The following is an 18,360-nucleotide window of genomic DNA, read 5'->3' as shown; positions in this document are numbered from 1 at the left end:
TTTATGCCAGTATCCCCAGTTTTTCCGTAAGGGACCCTGGTGGCCATGTACAAATAGATTTGTTTTGTTTTGTATTTGTTTGTTTTTGTTGAGTACTGTATTTTTAAAAAAACCCTGAAGGGCTTATCTGCTACATTGGTGTGCCTGTGGACAGAGACAATCAAAGTAGATGCGATGTTAAAAATAGGACTTTGCATTTCACATGCAGTTTTTTTAAATTGGAGGAGGCTGCTTCTTAATGGGATGCAAGCAGGCAAGGAGGGGTAATTTAGCTTCTCCACAGCTTTGATATTGAGGAATATCTCTCTTTTGAAGCTGAAATTTGGAGGTGGTGGGAAGTCTCTCATTGTTGCCAGTGCTTGACGCCATGCTCTTGCCTCCAAAACTACCTCAGCTCCGGGGATCCTTGAGAACATTTGAGGCTGCATTATATTGGCATCCTCCACTGATCCTGTGAGAGGGATCTACTACAAAAAAATTATAGCAACTCTTCTAGAATTCTGAATCTCACATTTGTAGTAATAGGGGAGTGGAAATGAGTCTTGCTTCGACTGTATACCCAACATGTACAGTCAAGCTATAATGCATGTTGACTTGGAAAGACTGCCTGAACTATGGAGAACCTCTTCCATTCAGTGTTGACAATGCTAAATTAGATGGATCAATGGTCCATCTAACACAGCTTCCCATGTTCCTATATTTTTAAAAGAATTTGTTTGAAATCAGTATCTTGAATAAGTGTCTTTCTACTTAGCCGTTTATAGTACCATTCAAAGCGAATCCTTTGTACCCAAAGGTCTGTCTGTAAGCAAACACACGGTATCTGGAATCTAAAAGAAAATACTGTCTACTGTGTTTCCTGCAGAAATGTTCCGTGGAGGAATGGGAGGAAATATTGATAGAGACTTTGGTCGAACTGATATGGCAATGAACCGTGGCTTTGGAGACTCGTTTGGAAGGATGGGTATGGTCCTTGGCAAACTTGCATTTTTTCATGGAATTGGGTATCAAGCATGTAGCAAGCAAATCATTTCCACAAGTGAACACTATGTTGCTTCATACTCATAATCTCCCTTTTCCCTTCTGCCTGAGATAGATGCCCATGAAAGGTACTCTTGTCTTCTTTCTGGAGATTGACAGGGTGAAGTGCTTTTCACATACCACTTTTTGAGATTCAATAGAAGTAGCTTAAAGCAGGAATCCAAATTAATAGCTTGCAGCTGTTAGTTCTCAAATAACCATTCAATTTTAAGAGATACTTGTAGACTTCTTGCTGCATTGTAGCTCTACTGGCCTTACAAATTTACATTCTCTGAAAAAATTCAATGAGAACATTGTAGTGAAGATATTTTTCTCATAGTCTAGTAGTTACCCGTGTTCAGCTTCTGTATGTCCATTGAGCATTACTGCCATCAATAAATTATTTTGTTATGAAAAGGTAGTTTGGTAGAATGATAAATTACTTTGTTATGAAACGGTAATTTGGTAGTATTCCCTAGCTTTTAAGTAAAACAGAGATGTATAATGTGACTTTTTTCTGTCCTTGTTTAGGTGGTGCAATGGTTGGTGGTTTTGCAGGAGGAATGGGAGCCTCTAATATGGGCCCAGTAGGATCTGGAATGAGTAGGTTGATCTGCTTCAACCAAATATAAATTCTAACGTATAATAGAAAGGGTCTTTGGTTAGTGCTATGCCTAGATGGATCCAGAAAAATCTTATTGTCGGTAGTAAGAAAATTGCTCCATTGACTTAAAACTTCCAGTTTTATGTGACTGTAGTTATAACTGAAGTTCATTAAGATGTCTAGTGTTTTCATAAGATTAAGTTTCTCTGGTGGGTCATTTGTATAAACCCTAGCAGCCTTGTACCTGGTGTTGCCTAGGAATTCTAAGAAATAAAAAAATCACTGCAGTTTTGAAAGGTTCATTCTTCTGTTCTGATTCAAAATGGTGTCCAGTTGTATACAAACACAGACAAAAACTTGATCCTTGATCTCAGAAACCATGCAGAATTTGGTTATGACATATTAAGAGGTGTCCAAATGCATAGCAGACAAGCAAATTTCCAAAAAAAAACAAGCAGATAATAGCAAGTATTGGAATCTGATATTAAGGAAAACCTGTAGCAACAGCTATCACTCGCAGAATTTCAGATAGCTGTTTTGACTTACAAGGTGGTTTAACATCTGTCTGTAAAAGGGAGATTCATAGAGTTGTCATGCATGACTACAAAATAACTGAAAGGTGCATGTTAAGAATATTAACACCTCTGCATTCTAAGTGTGAACGTATATCCAGTATATGTGATGGAATATAAGTCTAGCTCTTGTCTGGTCACATTTAATAAGGGAATAATACACTGACAGTTCCATGCTTGTGAGAGTCATGATGCTTATTTTGTGAAAAATCACATTTTGGATTAATACATTTCTGTAACAGGAGCATAGGAAACTGCTCTTAAACCAAGTCACATGTTAGGGATTGAACCTGGGACTTTTTGCATGAAAATACATAAGCTGCCATTGAGCTATGTTCCTTCTCTGTGGTCAGTGTCTACACACACAATAATTTTTAATATTCTCCAAAACTTGGCATTTTAAAATTCACCTGGATCCTGCTTGCTTATGTAAAAAGCATCTGATCTTAATGGGACTGATAATCGCAAAGTGCCTGTTTAAACAATAAGTGACAGCCATGACCTGATAAGCCCACAGTCACTTTCGCAAACTAGGCATGCACTGATCTACTTTAGGCATATCAGTGCAAACCACCCTTCAGGGTAGCCGTGGCATCCTAAAAGCGGGGAAGGGTAGAATTCAACTTTGTGACAGTGGCATCCATGATAAAATATCAAACATTAAAAACTTCCCTAAACAGGGCTGCCTTCAGATGTCTTCTAAAAGTCAGATAGTTTATTTCCTTGACATCTGATGGGAGGGTGTTTCACAGGGCGTGTGCCACTACTGAGAAGGCCCTCTGCCTGGTTCTCTGCAACCTCACTTCTCACAGTGTGGGAACTGCCAGAAGGCCGTCGGAGCTGGACCTCAGTGTCTGGGCAGAAAGATGGGGGTAGAGACGCTCCTTCAGGTATACTGGGCCAAGACCGTTTAGGGCTTTAAACTTTGAATTGTGCTCGGAAATTTACTGGGAGCCAATGTCGGTCTTTCAGGACCGGTGTTATATGGCCTCAACGGCCACTCCCAATCACCAATCTAGCTGCTGCATTCTGGATTAATTATAGTTTCTGGGTCACCTTCAAAGGTAGCTCCACGTAGAGCGCACTGCAGTGAATGCCCATGGGCTGATACTGCCATAAATCAGTAATGGCTAACTGAAACATGTAGCTGCCACATCATCATTCCTTTAAACAGACAAACATTAGTAGGAATTGCATCTACTTTCATAACCCAAATACTGTATGCACCATTTAAAATCTGCAATTATTAAATTCAGTTAGGAAAATGTAGGTCAATGGCACAAAAACAAAAATAAATGTTTGGTCTACTTATAGTTGGCTGGCTATTACCAGCATAATAAATCATTGTCCATTTGCTTCCTCAGATGAAGATCAAATGAATTTGGTTAAAACAGCCCTCGGCTCTTTAAGTGCTATTTCCTCTGACTATATTCATGGGATTCCATTGCATGTCAAAGTTAACTATAGTGGTTGCACCAGAAACCTTGTTGGCTTTCTTTATAGAAACTCATCTGCATTTTCCCTTGCATCAAACCAGCTTATTTATATATGAATTTGAAACTGTTATCAAGCTTTTGTTTACTATTGTGCTATAAACATTACTATTGGATTCCTAAATCTCTCTCTGTGTGTTTGCAGGTAGTGGAATAAGTGGTATGAACAGTATGACCGGAGGAATGGGCATGGGCATGGGAATGGATCGGATGAACTCCACTTTTGATCGAATGGGGCCAACCATGGGAACTGGCCTGGAGAGAAATATCGATATGGATCGAGGATTTGTGCCTGGCCCAATGGGCAGTGGTGTGAGAGACAGAGTAGGCTCCAAGGGCAACCAGATATTTGTCAGAAATGTAAGCACATAAATTGAACGAATTAGCAGCGTTATTCTCTGGCTTTTTCTCCTTGCGTTACTATATGCTTATCTTCATTTCAGCTTCCTTTTGACTTGACCTGGCAGAAGCTTAAGGAAAAGTTCAGCCAGTGTGGTAAGTATTAGGCACAAATGTTGTTGCCTCTAAGGCAAAGATGATTAGCCACAACAAAGATGGTAGGGCGAGGCTACCACCTGTGCCACAAGTTGTTGGGATATCACCTGCTGCTCAGCATGAATGGAGTGGGTACCCTAAAGCAGTGTGTTTCAGGGAAAAAGTAGCCCTTTCATCATGGAAGCTTGAGCTTCATTACCAACCTTCATTGAGGAACCCCAGGGGTCCCCAGAATGTGGCAACTTGCATGCATTTCCAAAAGCTTGTTGTGGGCCATCTAATTGAAACTTTTAAGCCATGACTTGTGTTTCAGATGCAGAGGCAGCGTTTGAAACTCCCATTGTTCTAGGCATGTTTTGCGACAAGGAATTTCATTAATGCAAGCAGTTTCTGAGCTCTGGGAGCAATACTGCGCCTAAGATTTCAGATTAAAATTGCCACTGTTGGAACGAAAGGAGGACCTTTTGCTGCCTCCCCACATTGAGCAATTCTCTGAGGAGTGGAGAAGGGACACTCATAAGAATATTAGGGGGGGGGGCAGGGAAAGTATGGCTTTGTTCTTTGCAGTATTCAGATGAGGAAAAATGAACATAAGATTTTAGCTGCAGTTCATTTTCAGCTTATATTGTTATAAAGAGGTGTGCCTAGACATTCCGTTGCGGCACCCATAACCTAGATTTAAGGTGCCAGTTAGCTCCTAGCTTTCATATCTCAGTTTCTAGCACTGTGCAGAGGCAAACAATTATTGGTTTATTTCATCTAGGGAATCCCTAGATGTTGTCCCAAACAGTAGCCTCGGAGCAATGCCCGAAACCATGGTTTGTTCAGATCTGATGAGAAATCAGTTTGCCTAAAGTAGTTTTCAAACCTCAAGCTGTAGTAACAGGTCCTGCTTGGTTGATACTCACAATTTGTTTAGTTCCTTTATTTAAATCACAACAAACCATGGTTTGGGTTTACATATTAATTTGTCTTAGTTTGAAACTGCCGGAATATATTAAGACTAAGGATGCAGTAATGTTAGTTCTCAGCATTCCTATATATATCTGGGTGGTAAGGCTGTTTTTATTTATTTATTTGGGTTTTTTTTGTGTTTGCAGCAAATAATGATTTTTAATTGAGGTCCAAGTCATCTAAGTCTCATTGAATTCTGAAGGGAATGTAATCTCCATCTTTATTACCTTTCTGTGAAAACTCATCCTTGCTTTGCTCATGAAATTGACAACCTGTACAAAGAGAAAGGAGCTTTTGTGGCTCCTGGTAGAACTCTCAAGCTATAATTACCTTCTTTGACTGCACACTTCTGCAATGTTACATATTTGTCATAATCCACAATTTTCAATTCTCAAAAATGTATAGTTTTTAAAATGTGCACTTAATCTTATTCTCAGCATTTCATGTTAGCTTAATGTACCAGCATAAGTATTTTTCTTGTCCTCCTATTGAAACACGGGTGGAGAACCTGTAGATATGAAGTTCTCTGTCAACCATCTCGGTCATTTATGGTGGCTGGAGCTGATGAGAGCTGAAACCCCTCAGTATCTGGAGGGCCAGAGTGTTCCCTTCCATGCCTTAAAACATCAAAAAGCAAGATTGCCCCCTTCTGCTATCTGTTGTATTTGTGGCTTAAGAAATTGAGGCTTTTCTTTACTTTTTTTTAATTAAAAAAATGGAACCACAGACCAGTTCTGTCCCACAAGTAGTGACTGCTAGACCACCTGAAAATGCTGCAAGAAGTGTTGAAATTACTAAATTTTATTTAAGGGATTCATCATCATCATAACAACAACCATAATAATAATAATTTTATTATTTATACCCCACCCATCTGGCTGGGTTTCCTTAGCCACTATAAACTATATAAACAGAATCTGAATGTAGAATTGCACCGTTTAGGGTCAATTTAAAAACCTGTCCAGTGTTTTAGATCAGCTGCCTGTTGCCCCCAATTGCCTGGGTTCATCTAGATGTTTAAAATATTAAAATACTGAGAATCAACAATCTCTCAACCTTTCCTTACTGATGAAGTTCTTAAAAATGCGCCCCCTCTTTACCATTTCAGTTTTCATTGAGGGGGCGGGGGGGGGGAGTATGGAATACAGGAAATTTGGAAAGAGAGCCGACGTTGCCAAACCTGTGCGAAGAAAATATAACTAATGTAGAGGAGGAAGGATAGATTGGCAGATAATTGGAATCTCTTGTTTGCATGGGTAGCATTACAATAGGAGACCTGTGACATGAGCTGGCTTTTATTACATTGCAATTCAGAATTTTTTAAGTTGGCTGTGGCGATGGATTTCTAACACCAGCAGTGCATCATAGACTAAATTGAACTTTTCAACTTTGTTTATCCAGGTCATGTAATGTTTGCAGAAATAAAAATGGAGAATGGGAAATCAAAAGGCTGTGGAACTGTCAGATTTGATTCACCAGAATCGGCGGAAAAGGCCTGTAGGATAATGAACGGCATAAAAATCAGTGGCAGAGAAATTGACGTACGTTTGGATCGCGTTGCATAATTTATAATTAAATGTTGGGGAACATTCCTTTTTGTCAGTTTAGCTTTTCTCTCCTTGTCTCCTCCTAGTGAGTCGTTTTTAGTAACATTGTATGCTTTACTTAAGTTGGAAAAACAAAACTTTTAAAACCCACCAGCCTTTAACAGTATAGTGTTTAATATACTGTGAGTTCATTAACTGACTCTTACTACATTTTGGTTTTTGAAAGAGAACTTTCCTGACTTGTTCAGTGGTATGAACACCCACACCTTCTCTTGAAATCTGGGAGCTGTGGCTGTTTTAATACCTCTCCAAAATCATGCTAAGTGTCTCTAGTCATTCAGTTTAAATGAATGGTTCTACTGTTTTTAATAAAACAAGCCATTTCCTCTGTTTAACAAAGACTGTATAGTGGAACTTGTTTTGTGTCATATTTCCCTATGTTACAATTGTAATGTAAAGAATGTGTCTTCCCTTTTTTTACTCCCCTTTTCCCCTGTTTGTTTTACATGCATTTATAGTCACTGCTACTCCTTTCTCTGAAAATGACATGCTCTCATTAATTCTTGATAGCCTTGAGCTTTTAAGTGGTTCTTATGTCATGATGTGGAATTTCTGTAAATAAGTTTTAGAGCTCAAAGGGAATGCTGGAGTTTTTTATTTGACTAAATGAAGAAACTAGTGCTTTCAATATTTTATGTATGTTTATTTCTTATCCTCGATTACATTGTAAAAAACCCCCCAACCCTAGCCAAACTAGTCTCCACAGATACTGATAGGATTGTTTCCTATAGCTCCAAGTTCATACAGGATTGATAATATTACAAATGCCAAGTACATCACTAGACAGACTGCCCCCAATTTTTTGTCTAGCTTCCAGCCATTCAAGTGAACAGCCAGAAAAATAAAAGCAATGGAACAAACAAGAGAAATGGCAGTGTAAGTCAAACCACTGCTGTTCACTTCTGCAGGATCTGATGTGTCTACAAAGGCTGTCCTTATAAACCACGGCAATCCCAAACACAACAAATCAAATACATTGGATCCTACAATGTTCGACATCGCCATATCGCCTCTTCCTGCAAGATAAAACACATTTATGTGTATCAATCTTAAGGAAGCTCTTTGCTGCATTATACCATATTTTATACCGTACCATGATTGCAGAAATTGCTAGCTTTAATATGCCTGAACTATTTTAGGTTGGCTGCTAAGAATTTGTTTTGCAGGAGCCATCCAAGCTCCCCGTAGTTCTCCTTTGACCCTAGACACCCTGGTACTATTTATAAAAGTAACAATTCATTCCCATTTTGTGTGCTAAAAGTTTGCCAGTTCTTCATGCCAGTATAGTGTTAGTGCATTCTGTTGGCGTATTATAAACAAAGGGAACCACCCCCCTTTCGACTTGCCTCAAATTGCTTCATAATGCTATGGGTATGAAAAACCACTCACCTTTCCTAGCCACCAGTACACTTGCAACTGTATCTGGTATGCTTGTTCCCGCTGCTAGTAATGTAAGACCCATTACGGTATCTGGAATGTGCAAAGTTTCCCCTGTAGCAAGCAAATTCAAAAGGAAGGAACACTTTAGCTTTCTGTTAATGGACAAAGAATGGAATTGTGTGTGGGTCTTACTAGTGTTTCAGCTACCACGTTTCTAAATCAGTATGAACAGATTTAACATACTACAGTTTGGTGGAATACGCTGAAAGAAGCTATGCTATTCTGTCATTTAAAAGTCACCATTAAGAGATTTCTAGTTCTGAAAATATTGCTACTAATCAACATGCCTGCGTCAAGTTTCCCTTCAAATATGGAACAGCTCACTGTTCTAATTGCAGGTCTCTTGGAGTTGTTACAACTGGTATAATCCCTTCTTTTCCTTTGGCATCTTTATCACATGAGCTCTTGAAGTCATATGAACCACTAACCCTTCTTAATCATCTGCTCTTGAAAGAAACACATGAATTCCAGGCTGGGGGCGGGGGAGGAAATTAAGTCTGCTGATAATCTTGATTCAAAAACTTCCAAATGGCATTGCTGTGAAAGTTCAGCTGGGAAAGTAACTTCAAGCCTTTAGTTCCTGAAATGGATGAAAGGGCACTGTAATAGTTTGGAATCCAAATTTCTAAGCTGCTATTGTTTGCTCTAGTTTAACGTCATTGCCAATGCCTGAAAATAAATTACAACTTTGTAATTTTGCTGCACAGTTAGAGGATGAATCTAGGTGTACTGCCCAACACATGACTCCCATGTGTTTCCCCCCCCCCCCCGCCATTATATCAATGGAACAGTGGCAGACAGAATATAGGAAATGTTTAGTATAATGCAGCTGGTGGGTTTTTTTTAGCTCATTCCTGGGAAGATTCCATTTTGGTATATTAAAGCAGGTTAATCTGATCATCTGGGGGGCTGGCTATAATTTCAGTGGAAGACCCAGATGCTTTCCATCTAGCAGTTCTCAGATTCAATCCCTGGCATATCTTCAGTTTAAGGGACTGGGTAGCAGGTGATGTGGAAGCTCTTTAAGAGCTGCTGCCAGAGGAGACAGTACTGGGCTAGAAGGATGAATAGTGTCCTAAGGTTAACTGCCAGAAATATTCCATTTTTTGTGCAGCTTAGCTACATTAGTTGGCTGTGCACTCTTGATTTTTTTTAGGTAGTTGGACTTATAATCTATGTTTTTAATAATAAAAAGAATGCTAGGCTTAGCTTTTACTTCCTAAAACACTGCTGATTCAAGCTGGCTAAGCCTGTGGTTTAACTCTAGTAAATTCATATTTGTACATCGACCTAATGTAGGCATTAACTGTTAAAGAGGTGCAGTCTGAAATCCTATGCATAGCAACTTTTATCTTAAGCACCACCAAAATCGGGATCCTTGTTTTAAGACACTGCTGCTAAATTGACTTATTATGCAAGGGAGGGCTTGTACTGCTGGATTCAATACATACCCACTATTGTTACCATCCACACAAGAATGTATGTAAATGCCGAAATCCACACTGCTGACATGAAGAATGTAAGCATGAACCAGTTCTTCCAAAACTGTCTTCTGCAGTCAGGTGTCGTCAAATAGAGCAGAGCAATAACTGGAAGGGACAGCACCCACAGAACTCTTTTCAGATCTGCTTCAGGCATGGTGAACACGCTTTGAGAATCTGTCAAGGTGGCAAACCATTTAAGAAATGAGATCTTGGTCTTTATAAACTTAAGCTTTTGAGAGCTCCATAATTTTCCTGATATGAACTTCTGTCTTATTTAGCCATTTGGATAGACCTACATTACATATTACTCGCTGTCCTCCAAAAAACTTTCTCCTGTAATCATTACATGGTAAAGTGCCACAAATAACTACACAAATCCCCAGTCATTTTCTGACAATGTACAGAATCACAAAATTGTAGAGTTGGAAGGGTCATCTAGTCCAACCCCTGCAATGCAGGTTTATGCTGTACAGTCATACCTCAGGTTAAATGTGCTCTGCAGTGACCCGGAAGTAACTGAGCGTGTTACTTCTGAGTTTCGCCGCTTGCGCATGCGCTCAAAATGATGTCACACGCATGCGTGGAAACTGCGAGTCGTGACCCGTGCACACGCAGTCGCGGGTTGCGTTCGCTTCAGGATGCGAACGGGGCTCCAGAACGGATCCTGTTCTCATCCAGAGGTACCACTGTACAGGTTTAAGCCTCTTAAAGTTTAATTAAAACTAACAAGACTGAGTATAACAGGAAGCAAAATTTAGATAGCAGGCAACCAAGTATCATTGATTGCTGTGTACGTGTGTTGCCAGAGGAATATGACCCTGTTCAAGATAGTCTTGTTTAAGCACCTGAGCCATTATATAATTTAAAGCATTTCAGCCACCAGACTTGTAAGTTACATTCACATGGCAAAGCCTTACTTTCGGTATTTTCAGGAAAACTTGAGAGTGACCAGAGCGGCTAACGATTTATTTTCTCACTAGAATTTCTGAAGCCATTTGCACTAGTGCCAGCCCTTTCTAAAATAGCTGTTGGCAAAGATTGCAGGAATACCTTCAGAAATAGTATCAGGCCCATGTAAACTTGATGAAAGTTGAGCGTAATCTGACTCATCATGGAAAATTCCGCTGTCTGCTCTTGACTGCCGACGAAGAAGAGGCCCTGACTCTTCCTTCCAGCCCATCAGTGGTTGCTGTTCAGTCTCTTCTGCAGTCACTGTGAAACAGGTACAGCAACGACTAAACTTCTTCATGATGTACTGATTGATTTTAATGTCAAAGCAGAGCACCAAAATGTAGACTCCGTATATTAAGAGGAGAGAAGCAGATTCATACCTAGAACAAAGTAAGTATTAATAAATAAAATTGCAAGTTTCATAGTGTGTTTTTGTATTCAATACACTTCATGTTTGGTTACAGGACAACCTTAATTAAAAATCATTCATGTTTGAGTATGCATGCTTATTCCAAAGTGATGAATTAACAGTTTTGGTGGTGTTTTTCCCCAAGAGGGGGAGATTGGATTTGCAAAGCAAGAGAGTACATAAGAATCTGCTCTTTAATGTGTCAGATGGTTGGTCCATCTAGTTCAGCATTGTCTACTTTGACTGGCAGCAGCTCTCCAGGGGACTTCAGACAGAGGACTTCCTCGGCTTTTCCTGCAGATGCCAGTTGTTAAACCTGGAACCACTTTTGTGCAAAAGTATGTGTCACTCAAATGTTTGTGCCACTCAACTGTGGCTCCTCTATAGATCTTCCTAGGGGCCTCCAGCTTTTCCCCAGAACTATAATTTCTCTTTAAGGGTTAATTTACCAGAAACTAAGAACTAGCTAGATTTCACATTAAGAGGAGAAATATAATCAGGTTTCTGTATAGTGTAAGGTAAAGGTAAAGGGACTCCTGACCATTAGGTCCAGTCGTGGCCGACTCGGGTTGCGGCACTCATCTTGCTTTATTGGCCGAGGGAGCCGGCGTGCAGCTTCTGGGTCATGTGGCCAGCATAACTAAGCCGCTTCTGGAGAACCAGAGCAGCGCACGGAAACGCCGTTTACCTTCCCGCCAGAGCGGTACCTATTTATCTACTTGCACTTTGACGTGCTTTCAAACTGCTAGGTTGGCAGGAGCAGGGACTGAGCAACGGGAGCTCACCCCGTCGCGGGGATTTGAACTGCCGACCTTCTGATCAGCAAGTCCTAGGCTCTGTGGTTTAACCCACAGCACCACCCGCGTCCCTCTGTATAGTGTATCTGAGGCTTATTTAAATTGTCACTGTAATAAGCAGCCTAAAGCTTCATGAATTAACCAGCTTGAGATGCATGCAACCATTGTCACATGAACAAGTCCCCATATCTCATGGAACGAGGCCTGTCTTTCTACCAATACTTTAACACTGGTTCTTATCATTTCCTGCTGGTAGGAAAATTGAAGTACTTTAGGCCATTTACAGTGTTATTTCTTGTACTTGTTAAACTAAAAGCGGTACTGATTAAACACGGTTATCATGCCAAGAATGGAATCCCAAACCTTGTGCATACAGATAAAATATCCGTGTGTGAACTAGGACTGCCCACCCCACATGGCTTACGAGAACAAAACCTAAAAAAAACATTTTAATATTACCGTACCAGAGCCATCTCTCTAAAAGGCGCATCCTTGACTCTTGCACCAACTGACTGATCAACAGATCAACCCAAATAGCGCTGTTGCTAACACCCTCCAGAAGCAAAAGTATGCTGTCTAAATGGCTTGCAAGGCATTTAATAGCCAATTATTGGCACCTGTGCCTGCTGTCCAACTAACTACAATTGCACACAGGCTAACTACATGCAATTTTTTTGAGGCAACAGAATCACATGTTTCAAAGGGAACTCAAATGTCCCATCCTCCTGCTGATGCGGGGAATCCACTAAAAAAAGAGAACTGAAACCCTGGTTGTGTGGCTGACTATTGCCCGTTCGTGGGCACTTACCAGTAAACTTTGTTGTCTATTATCATTGCAAGAACTGCTGCTGCACTAACTGCATAGGCCAAACAGTCTCTGAACAAGGGCCAGCAAGACAGCCTTGAAACCTGTAGATAGAATTGAGACATACTTTTATGATGCTTGTGTTCTGCAAGCATAAGATGTACCTGGTTGCAACTGTGTCAGCCCAAGTGCATGAAGATGCAACTGAAGGCTCAGCCTTAACGTTCTATCCCACACATAGGTGCTAACTCCTACAGGCCGAGGTCCCTTTGCCACCCCACCCAAGTTGGCTGGTTGACGGGCAATACCACTCAAATGGTGTGTTTGTGTGCCACACCTTGTGGTCAATTTTGCAGGGCAGGGCTAACATGCCCCCTCCAATATTTTATTGGCACCCTCGATGCTGCTTGCCTTCAAAATGCTGGCCTCTATTATGAGTTAAGTATCTCAGGAAAAATGTGGGGCATGAGATTCAGAAATATTCTAGTAATGAGTGCAGCAAACTGCATGTTTCAGGTTTCTGAGTGACCTGGATGAACCGCTCAACCTTTTGGGGGAGCATACCAAGACCTCTGATTTGAGAGAGAAGTGGACCATTTTCAGATGTCTACCAGTTTTGGAAGCTGTAGCTCATCTGGAAATGTCCTAAAAATTCAGTACCCCATAAGTAAATCAGTGAGACCCAAACATTTTTATTTGTTCCATCTTATCCCTATTTAGTGCACAACTTTCTCATTTGGACCTATACGTTAAACTTTCAGCATTCTGAAAGTTGCTGAAGAATAGTAAGTGGGGTTGCGTATCTAAGGTTTTTACTCTCTTCCAATTGATTACATGCTGCTTTGCAAGCCTGTTAAGTTTAAGTAACCTCAGATTAAGCCAGCTTTGGCACTGGACCATGAGGAAACAGCTTCAGAGCGTCATAAAAGCTAGGACATACCATGCCAGATAACAGTCCGCAAGCTGCACAGATACCAAGGAGGTTGTAGATTGCAGAACCAAGAATAGTGCTGACTCCAATGTCCCCCTTTGTGACAAATACCCCTAGAAGCAAAGCATCATTTTGACAGAATTAATTTCTGCTTCCACAAGGGAAGGAATTGTGTGCTGTTTAAAGCTGGCTTCACTTTACCAAGAAAGGCTGTGACTAATTCAGGTGCCGAGCTACCCGCTGCCATGAAAGTTGCTCCTGCAACATCCTGAGAGAGGCCAAGGGCTACAGAGACAAGGGACAGAGGAGAGAAACAAGAAATATATCTATGAATGGGGGCTGTGCATAATTCAGAACATTACAGTAGCAGATTCATGTTGCAGAACATAGGCTATGTTGAAATAATTGAAGGCGGAATGCATTTTGAACAGGCATTGCAGACAGGCCTCTTAGTATAATGATTGGCCACAGTAGTAGCAGTAGTAATAAGATTATTATTATTAATAATACTAATAACCCCACCCATCTGGCTGGGTTTCCCCAGCCACTCTGGGCAGCTCCCAACAGATTAAAAACAGAATAAATCATCAAACATTAAAAATGTCCCTAAACAGGGCTGCCTTCAGATGTCTTCTAAAAGTCAGTTGTTTATTTCCTTGACATCTGATGGGAGGGCGTTCCACAGGGCGGGTGCCACTACCGAGAAGGCCCTACCTGCTGGACTAGATTTGCTTTTGGCCTGATCCAGCAGGCTTTTCCTATGTTCTTAATGGTAGCTCGCCTTCTGTGTGTGATCTGGGTTCGATTCCCACCTGGGGTGGGGAATTCAAATTCTGTTGAGAAGGGACCTTAGCTCAGTGATAAAGCGCACACTTTTTCACTGCAGATGTCAGGGATTGAACCTGGGACCTTCTGCGTGAAAAACATCAGCTGCTGCAAAGGATCTCCACCTATGAACCCAGAGAGGTGCTGCCAGTCAGAGCTGGTAATATTGCACTAGACAGACAAATAGCTTGACTTTCTAAGTAGCGTTCTATATTCCTAAATTCCAATACTAATAGGATATACAGTGGTGCCCCGCAAGACGAATGCCTTGCAAGACGGAAAACCCGCTAGACGAAAGGGTTTTCCGTTTTGGAGGTGCTTCGCAAAACGAATTTCCTATGGGCTTGCTTCGCAAGACGAAAATGTCTTGCGAGTTCCTGCGGGTTTTTCCCCCCTTTCCCCCCTTTTTCTAAGCCGCTAAGCCGCTAATAGCGCTAATCCGCTAATGGGCTTGCTTTGCAAGACGAAAAAACCGCAAGACGAAGAGACTTGCGGAACGGATTCTTTTCGTCTTGCGAGGCACCACTGTAGAGTGCTGAACCCTTCCCCACCTCTTTTCATTTTCCATAAGCCTTTTGTCCACCCAGGCTCTGACTCCTTTAAAAAAAACGAAATGGTAGGGAAAAAAGCCTAGCAATTTTCCAGCTCACTTCTTACCTACAAAAGAGACGGTAACCTCCAGTTTGATCTAGTGCCTTTTATTTTTGTAGAAAATATATATGTCCTTTTTAATATGACAACACCACAAGAAAAGGGGAAAAACTTACCGTCGCTGATGATCTCTAGAGAAGGGAGGAAGTAATAATCGCACACAATGGACACAGCCAGGAACATATAAAGAATGATTAAGAAATAGATAATGATGCCTCCATCTTCTCGCTCCTGCTGCGTAAAGAATCCTTCTGGGAATTCCGATGACGGGGAGACAATACACTGCGTTTTATTTTCTGAAAACAATGGTTATGTGGTTTTAATTTGACACACGGCACACTTTTGCTGTCTTGCTGCTGAAAACCAGCTAAGAAAGGAAGGCAGTCATTTCACTTTCCTACTAAAAACCAAGAAATAGTACAAGTCTGGTATTTGGTTTTAGACACATAAGCCAATGCTTTTTTTAAACAACAACAACAACAACAGGTAGCCTTCTGGGGATGCCCCTCCTGCTCAGGTTTTGCTTGCACACTCATAGTCTTGCTCTTGTGTTTTTCCCCAAGTGTTTCACCTCGAATGCCTATCATTTGATGAATGCAACCTCAAATGATAACTTGCATGGGTGAATGGCCCATGGCAGAGCTCACAGCACCAACCATATATTCACTTCCCCTTCCTTAAAGGACTCGTTTCACACGTTCAGTAATCCAAATAGCTGTTCCCACCCAAAGCAGGCTGAAATGAAGAAAGCTAACTAGGTGTGGTCTGAAAGGACAGTGAACTCAGCTCAGAACAGAAAACTGTTCCTCAGGCTCAGAACATGCTCAGAGGTTACATTCTTCTACAATTCTAACTGTGGCCTCATCTGCACCATTCCTTTAGAGCCATGGTGTATCACTTTAAATAGGCACGTGGCACTGTGGGTTAAACCACAGAGCCTAGGACTTGCTTGGAGGTTCGAATCCCTGCAACGGGGTGAGCTCCCGTTGCTCGGTCCCAGCTCCTGCCAACCTAGCAGTTCGAAAGCACGTCAAAGTGCAAGTAGATAAATAGGTACCACTCTGGCGGGAAGGTAAACAGCGTTTTCGTGCGCTGCTCTGGTTTACCAGAAGTGGCTTAGTCATGCTGGCCACATGACCTGGAAGCTCCCTCGGCCAATAAAGCAAGATGAGCTCCGCAACCCCAGAGCCGGCCACGACTGGACCTAATGGTCAGGGGTCCCTTACCTTCCCAAAGAATCCTAGAAACTGTACTTAAAGGGTGCTGAGAGTTAGAAGACTCCTACCTCCCCATCACAGAGCTAAAATTCCCAGGAGATGTTTGATGAAGATACAATGGGGAGGAAAACCTGGAAACAACTGAGAATACAAGGCAGCGTTTTATTTTATTTTTTCTACTTCTGCCTGCATTTGAATTGGTCACATCACTTTTACTGCATTTTGTATGCAGGTGGCGCTGTGGGTTAAAGCCTCAGCGCCTAGGGCTTGCCGATCGAAAGGTCGGCGGTTCGAATCCCTGCGGCGGGGTGCGCTCCCGCTGCTCGGTCCCAGCGCCTGCCAACCTAGCAGTTCGAAAGCACCTCCGGGTGCAAGTAGATAAATAGGGACCGCTTACCAGCGGGAAGGTAAACGGCGTTTCCGTGTGCGGCTCTGGCTCGCCAGAGCAGCGATGTCACGCTGGCCACGTGACCCGGAAGTGTCTCCGGACAGCGCTGGCCCCTGGCCTCTTAAGTGAGATGGGCGCACAACCCCAGAGTCTGTCAAGACTGGCCCGTACGGGCAGGGGTACCTTTACCTTTACCTTTATATTTATATATCCAATCGAAATCTATACACGAGTAGTTTGACAATCACAGGGAACTGGGAATTGCAGTTCAGTGTGGGCAATACAGGTTTCCTAACAACTCTACAGTTCTCAGGAGACTTTGTGGCGAAGCTGTAACTTAATTTAAGTTGTACAATGCTCCTTTAACTGATACTGCAGCTGGGCTGTGTGTGTCTTTTTGCAACTGTCTCTGGCTGGCAGCTGTTGGGCTGCTGTTTTTTTTACTTCAGGGTAGATCCAACAAGCTTGGATGTGCAGCACACAGCTTCTTCAGAAGAATCAGTAATACGTAGAAGTCTGTATTTGGCAGCAAGCCGGCCTCATATTTGATGAACTGAACAGCTTTAAATATGGACAGAATCAACAGTGAGGATGAAACGGGCTCTTTAAAAAGTGCTCGTTTAAGATGAGTCAAGCTTACAGTACAGCTGGAAAGAGACGCTGCTCACCAAAAAATTAAAGCACATTGCTTCACACCCCCCGCCCCGAAATCATGGGAACTAGTTTCTTTAAAAGAGTGCTGGGAATTGTAGCTGTTTGTGAAGGGCAAACTATACGTCCCAAAATTATTTAGGAAGAGCCATGCGCTTTAAAAGTCTTAAATGTTATTGCTGTTTCTCGGCTGCTTTTTGCATCCAGTACAGCGCGGATAAAGTTTCCTTTTGCAACCGCTCAGCCTCCCAAACCCCATCGCTTTTACACCAGCAATTTCGTTTGGGAGCCTCCAAGCTAGGAACGCCGCCCCACTTCCTGCAAACCGCTGTTAGTCCTGGCAGATCGCCTCAATGCACTTTCTTTCCCTTAGCTGCGATAATTGCATAGATCATGATGCATGCAAAAATCCTGAATCGCAACTCCAAGCTCAGCTGAATCCTACAGTCCCAAAGCGCCCTGATCCTTTGCTTTTCTGCCAGTTTCAAAGGCTTTCCTCCGCTAGGTGTTGCGGGTAGCAGCAGGATCGCAGCTTGCTCATAACTTTTTCCAAGTCCCAAGCTGAGCTCTAGAGGAGACCTGATGCATAACAGCATAGATCAGACGCATGCAAAAATCCTACACCGAAACTCCAAGCTCAGCTGTACCCTGCAGCCCCAAAGCGCCCTGAACTTTTAATTTCCTGCCGATTTCAAGGTGTTGCGGGGTAGCAGCAGGATCGCAGCTTGCTCAGAACGTTTTTTAAAAGTCCCAAGCTGAGCTCTAGAGGAGACCTGTTCCTCTAGGAAAATGTGCGTGGAAATCGGGACTTTAAAAGAGAGGCAAGAAAAGAGCCAGCTTTGCAATCAGCACCTGATCCCTTACCTGAATCCCCGGGGATCTCCTGAGCCGACGCAACAGGTAGCTTTCCCAGAGGAACCACCGTTGCGAAAAACAGCAGAACCGCCGCCGCCGCCACCACGCGGATCCCTCGGCTCCTCCTCCGCTGGCTCCCGCCTCTGTGCATCCTGCTCCGAGTCGCGCACTAGGCGCGGAGCGAGACAGGATTAGGGGATCCAGTGGGATC

The 18,360-nt window shown here is 42.3% G+C and overlaps 2 protein-coding genes across 2 annotated transcripts in view; one reads left to right on the top strand and one right to left on the bottom strand.

Moving 5' to 3' along the window:
- The window catches only part of MYEF2 (myelin expression factor 2), a 20,962-nt gene extending 13,589 nt beyond the window's left edge, over nucleotides 1-7,373 (top strand). Inside the window, exons 14-17 of the mRNA XM_079953545.1 lie at nucleotides 866-964; nucleotides 3,835-4,049; nucleotides 4,133-4,184; nucleotides 6,540-7,373. Coding sequence (XP_079809671.1) covers nucleotides 866-964; nucleotides 3,835-4,049; nucleotides 4,133-4,184; nucleotides 6,540-6,703 — 530 coding nt within the window. The 3' untranslated portion in view covers nucleotides 6,704-7,373. The remainder of the gene's footprint in view (nucleotides 1-865; nucleotides 965-3,834; nucleotides 4,050-4,132; nucleotides 4,185-6,539) is intronic.
- SLC24A5 (solute carrier family 24 member 5) lies at nucleotides 7,368-18,360 on the bottom strand. Its single transcript, XM_079953364.1, has 9 exons — nucleotides 18,159-18,360; nucleotides 15,155-15,334; nucleotides 13,764-13,847; nucleotides 13,572-13,675; nucleotides 12,635-12,735; nucleotides 10,720-11,000; nucleotides 9,637-9,843; nucleotides 8,135-8,236; nucleotides 7,368-7,761 (listed from the first exon to the last, which is right to left on the bottom strand). Exons 1-9 carry the CDS (start codon nucleotides 18,298-18,300, stop codon nucleotides 7,439-7,441), a joined length of 1,524 nt encoding a protein of 507 aa, XP_079809490.1. The 5' UTR covers nucleotides 18,301-18,360; the 3' UTR covers nucleotides 7,368-7,438.

Source organism: Podarcis cretensis (assembly GCF_951804945.1).
Source record: "Podarcis cretensis genome assembly, chromosome: 14".
Classification (NCBI taxonomy): domain Eukaryota; kingdom Metazoa; phylum Chordata; class Lepidosauria; order Squamata; family Lacertidae; genus Podarcis; species Podarcis cretensis.
The sequence above is the reverse complement of the archived record's forward strand: the minus strand, read 5'-3'. Positions and strand labels throughout refer to the sequence as shown.